Source organism: Sphaeroforma arctica, assembly GCF_001186125.1.
Source record: "Sphaeroforma arctica JP610 unplaced genomic scaffold supercont1.747, whole genome shotgun sequence".
Lineage (NCBI taxonomy): Eukaryota > Ichthyosporea > Ichthyophonida > Sphaeroforma > Sphaeroforma arctica.
In genome coordinates this window covers 38,381-44,041 of record NW_014039811.1, presented here as the reverse complement: position 1 = coordinate 44,041, position 5,661 = coordinate 38,381, and the positions used below count along the sequence as shown (strand labels likewise).

General features: G+C 37.8%; 1 protein-coding gene across 1 annotated transcript; it reads right to left on the bottom strand.

Annotated features, from left to right (window-relative positions):
• Window positions 1-1,252: 1,252 nt before the first annotated feature.
• SARC_08368 (hypothetical protein) lies at window positions 1,253-3,911 on the bottom strand. Its single transcript, XM_014297660.1, has 4 exons — window positions 3,429-3,911; window positions 2,386-2,966; window positions 1,939-2,068; window positions 1,253-1,782 (listed from the first exon to the last, which is right to left on the bottom strand). Exons 1-4 carry the CDS (start codon window positions 3,867-3,869, stop codon window positions 1,396-1,398), a joined length of 1,539 nt encoding a protein of 512 aa, XP_014153135.1. The 5' UTR covers window positions 3,870-3,911; the 3' UTR covers window positions 1,253-1,395.
• Window positions 3,912-5,661: the final 1,750 nt, after the last annotated feature.

The window sequence follows — 5,661 nt, the reverse complement described above, 5'->3', positions numbered from 1 at the left end:
TATATATATACATATATAATATAGACATATACTCACACACACATATATATATATAAAATATGTGTGTGTGTGCGTGTGTGTGTATGTTTATACATATATATATATATATATATATCATTATATATCCATATATATATGTGTGTGTTTGTATATGTGAGGATGTGTATATATATGTTATACATATATGTATATGTAGAGAATATATGTATAAATATATTTAGATTGCATGTATATTAATTATATTCAAATTTATATCATATGATATATTTAAATATAATTATATATAATTATATATATATATATATAGTATATGTCAGAGTGTATATATGATATATATATATATCATATATATATATATATAGATATGCATAATTTATATATGTATATACATGTGTGTGTGTATAATTAGTATGTGTTGTATGTATGTATGTATTTATATATATATATATATACAAATATAATGTATAGACAAACTTAATATGAATTTATACTGCCCTTAAAAGTTCATATCTAGTTGTATCACACTAATGTCTGTATATATATATATACATATATATATATTATATATATATATATATATATATTATGTTATTTTTATATGTATATGTATTCGTGTATATATACACATATAGTATTCATATATATAAGTCTTATGTATATATTCATGCATGTGTGCATATATGTATGTATATATGATGTTTTATGTATATGTATGTGTACGTATGTATATAGATATATATGTATATATGTATATAAATAATTATATATATATTTATGATATATATACATCATGTGTGTCATGTATGTATATATATATGTGTGTGTGTGTGTTGTTTATGTATGTACATGTATATGTATATATATATATATATATATATATATGTGTGTGTGTATAAATATATATATAGACATATTTACATGCATGTATGCATTGAGTTTCAGTATATATATTTATATGTGTGTGCGCGTGTGTATGAATATATGTGCGTATGTGTACGTGTATGTGTATAAATATATATATATATATATATAATATATTTACATGCATGTATGCATTGAGTTTCAGTATATATATTTATATGTGTGTGCGCGTGTGTATGAATATATGTGCGTATGTGTACGTGTATGTGTATAAATATATATATATATATATATGTGTGTGTGTGTGTGTGTGTGCATGTATAACCGCTGAATTAGTTCTGGCCTTGATTAAAACCCCCTTTGCTATTACACCGTTTACCGCTCTAGATCAGTTGTTTTGGTTGGAAATTCATTTGATTTCAGATTGGAGTCTGGCAAATTTCGGCTATAAACCACTATATTCTATATTTACTTACACGAGTTTGAGATAACTGTACGAAGCAAACTCTTACTTCTCTAAATGATTTACGTTAATTAATATTGCATCACAGCATTGACGAGTGGTCTGAATAACGCATACACTCCTGCTGATATCCCACCCGCTACAGGCAGAGTGACGACCCATCCAATAGCAATACCAGAGAACAACTTCCAATTCACAGCTTCTTTCAGCGGTTGACCGTTGCATAGACCTACTGCAATAACACTACCGACAGCCGCGTGCGTCGTACTGACTGGAATACCCAGGAACGAAGCGATGAGCACAGCAGTGGCCGTACCAACTTCCATAGAGAATCCACGTGCCGGTGTAACTTTTGTCATGCTTTGACCCATCGTTCTCATGACTGGAGCTCCCCAGATCGCTAGACCAATACTGATTCCGACACCCATCACGCAGATGATCCAAATAGGTGTATTATACTGAAACGAGGAAAAAAATGCGAGTTATGAGTTTGTTGATGACGGCACGCAACCTTCGAAGTTTACAGGGCAAACACGTGCTCGATTATTTACAATTCAGGTGAATTCAATATCATACAACACGCCGAGAGAAGTACATCCAGCTGTGTTACATACCTCCTCAGCGGTGGTACCGGTTATGTACACACCCCAGACACCAGCGACCGGTCCGGCAACATTTGCGATATCGTTCGCACCGTGGTTGAATGAGAGATAGCAAGCATTAACAACCTGACCGGCGGCGAATCTATAGATGAGAAAAAATAAGAAGGCGCGAATCGTTAGTCAATGCCATTGTATTGTAGCGACTGTATACATGACCAATCCCCACCGTATATGCACACAGGACATGCCAAGCTAAGACGCTAAGGTCAAAACATATTATTTCGTATAAATACAGACCCAGGACTTGGTGTGCACTTCTCAAACCCTATTGAACATCAGCATTACGCACCAGCTACACATAACCTTCACAACTATCATGTATATCATCACAACTATCATGGATATCATCAAATAAATCGCCAAGGATATCTAACATCATATTCTGATGATAATTCTTACCTTCGTTCCACGGTCTGATCGTATAGTGTCATCCCTTGGTTGGCATCGGGTTCGCTTTCTTCAATCATCAGATCATCAGCATTACCAATATCGCTTCCCGTCGAGCCTTTCTTCTCGATATCATTTCGAGTACTTTGATTGGTCAATTGCACAACACTGGAGCTGGTTGTCCCTACCTCGCCATTCTCGGCAGCCTCCTCAGCTGCCTTTTCTTCCCGCGCATCGATGGAGCTAACAACAGTTTTGATGAAAAGATCGATTCCGAACGGCAAGTAGAACAAGGCCAAGAAAACCACGACAGCAATGACTAAGGCCATAACTGCTCCAAGCCATGACCAGATACCCACACTGTCCGACACATCGTAAGCGATGAACACAGTAACTAGGAAAATAATCAGCGCAATAGCAGCGGATAAAAACCAGCGAGACCGTGCGAGACCGACTTCAATCTCTTGTTCAAGCACAACTTTCCTCGCCACTGTGTAGACAACGGCAGCCATACACCCAGCGAATACTGGGGAGATGATCCAACTAGCAACAATTATTCCTAAGCCCTTCCAATCTACGCCACTGCTTCCATTCTATAATTTGAAAATTACAATGTAAAGTTGGTCACGGATTACACATGCAAGATACAAAGAGACATGCAGTTACCTAACATATCCACCGAAAAAGAAAATATTTCAGAAAACCATATTTCTGAGAAATGAAATTTGTATATATCCTCGTAGTAGCAGGTAGTGTGTCTTCTAAATAGATACATCTATCGCTGTCTCCAAGGGGATACTTTCAAATATATCAAACCGACTAGCCTCTCAACAAACTTAAAAAAGGTGACTTAAGAAGTCGAAAAAAACCATACACGCTACAGAAAATCCCCTGGCGACCTATTACTAAGCCTTGAAAGTAGAACGCACCTAATACAGAGCTAAACGCAATAACTCAGCTCTGAAAGTTATAACGTTGTGAAGGTCTCAACTAGAAATACCTCATATGTGGAATCAGACTTAAAAACGATTTTGGCGTAATAAGACAAGACATACCTCTGTTAGAGCAAAGCCAACAATGGCTCCAACAACGGCGTTTGTCGTTGACGTGGGCAACGCGAGCACGGTGGAGATTCCCACCCATCCAGCGGCACCAACAGCTGAGCACCAATTTCCCAGCATCAAGAGACCGGGGACTTCGTTAAAAGTGGAGACGTCGACAATACCCTTTCGGATGGTCGTAGAAACACCTCTGCCGAGTGTGATGGCTCCGACAAATTCAAATACAGCGGCGATTGGTAATGCCACTCTGATTGTAAGGACTCCAGCCCCAACACTGGTACCGAATGCGTTTGCCACATCGTTGGCACCCATGACCATGGCGAGAGCAAAGCACGTAGGGATGGCAACTGCAACGATCCAACTCAGCGGTTGCATATCACATACTCCAAAAATCGGATCCATGCCGTAGCAGGGTGCGCCACTGATATCGGTCATTTTGAAATAAGAGTTGTGTTTGTGCAACTTCTATGATCTACTGTATACTTATTTACTGAGGTCACTTGGCATTTGCTGGCTGTTTATATACATTTTTTTATTTTAGCTTTATTGTATCTAATTCAGGTATATATTTGTGCTAATGTTTTTTTGTTTTTTAAAAACAAGGGAAATAGAAGGCTGTGTAAAATGTAAAAATATAAAAAGAGAATACTTTAGATATAAATATTTGTTGTTTAATGTAAAAGTATTGGGGCCCGGGGCGTCTCGGACTCTCGAAACTCCAGTCTCGGGTCTCAGACTCTCAAGGTTTTTTTTGTCTTTTGTTTTTGTTTTTGTTTTTACAAATTGTATATAAATTTATAAATGTAAAACTTCAGAAGTTCAGGCTTCTCCTCGACTCTTGGACAGCAACTAGTAGTCGTAGAGTCCTGGAGTCCTGGACTCCTCGACTCTTGTCACTTGTATGTGAGAAGCCTAAATATGGCATGTCGCGGTGTCGTGGACTCGTGGCCGTGGGTCGCGTGGGCTCTTGGCCCGTGGCAGTAGGTCCCGTGGGAGTTGCACCTTTTCTTTTCTTTTTTTGCGAAAATATTAAAATAGCTTCGACCAGATGTTGCTTTAAGAGGGCTATGAGAAAAGTATATATAGTTGTGCTTTGTGAGTCTGACTCGGAGTCTCGGATTCGCGTGTGAGACTGAGAACAAGAACTTCAGTAGAATCATCAGTACAGAATTACAGATACTACAGAACCCGTTTTTATTTATACTCGCACTTTTTGAATTTATCTCTTCTCTTGTGTTTTGATAAAATAATATAAATAATCAATTATCTCTAAATATAGACGGGGACATCCTAAAAGACTCAAAGAGCCGAACTTTGAACTTTCGCCAAAGTCGGTTCACAACCGGTCACGACTCACGAGTGACTCACGAGTCGTGAATTGGAACCATATTTGAATCCTTTTGTTTTTTTCTTTGCCCTGGCCCCAGCCGGGTCCATCGGGCTCACCGGCCCTGTCCTTAGTCAAATAAACTCACGCAGCCTCAAGCCGTTTCCCGTTCCAAAAACCCCTAGTTGAATCGTTTCCGTTTAACATTTTTACGGCATATATTCCTATGTAAACTTACCTAGAGCACATATATCAGGCTACCAAGGTTGCCCTGTATTTCATATACTAGCTCCTGAAATAGTCCCGTATAATCAGAAATAGGTGTAGATTTCTCAAGTCCAAATTGATATTTTGTTGACTGTTGTGAGTTGAGACCTGAAAACGTTAAACCGTTAAAAATACAAATACGTTTCCGGAATCCGGACACGCCGGGAGGAGACGCGGACTCGCGGAGTCGCGGAGTGGGTTGAAATTTGATTTGGATTTTGGATTTTGGAACTTCAATCTGTTGTATTTACAAACACCTTGTAAAAAGAGTAATTAACGATGACGCCGATTTCCGGAGTAGCCTATTGTAACGGTTCAGAAACAACGCGGTGTTGAAATCTATTTACATTGGTTACCAGCTTGCCCTAATTCGTATTTTTGAGTTATTTTATATATATATATTAAATATTAAACTACATAGGTTTCTCCCTCAATTTAAAAATGTGATATATTTTTAGTTAAAAAATCACAAGAACAGGTACAAAATTAAAGATCACAAAATCCCCAACTCCCAGACCCCAAGCCCCAACTGGCAACTGCAAGGGGCAAGGGCCCAAGTCCCCAACTGGATGTAATATTTAGGTATGTACTAAATACTTTTCTGTGAATTGACTTCTTGTGACTTGTGGGTTA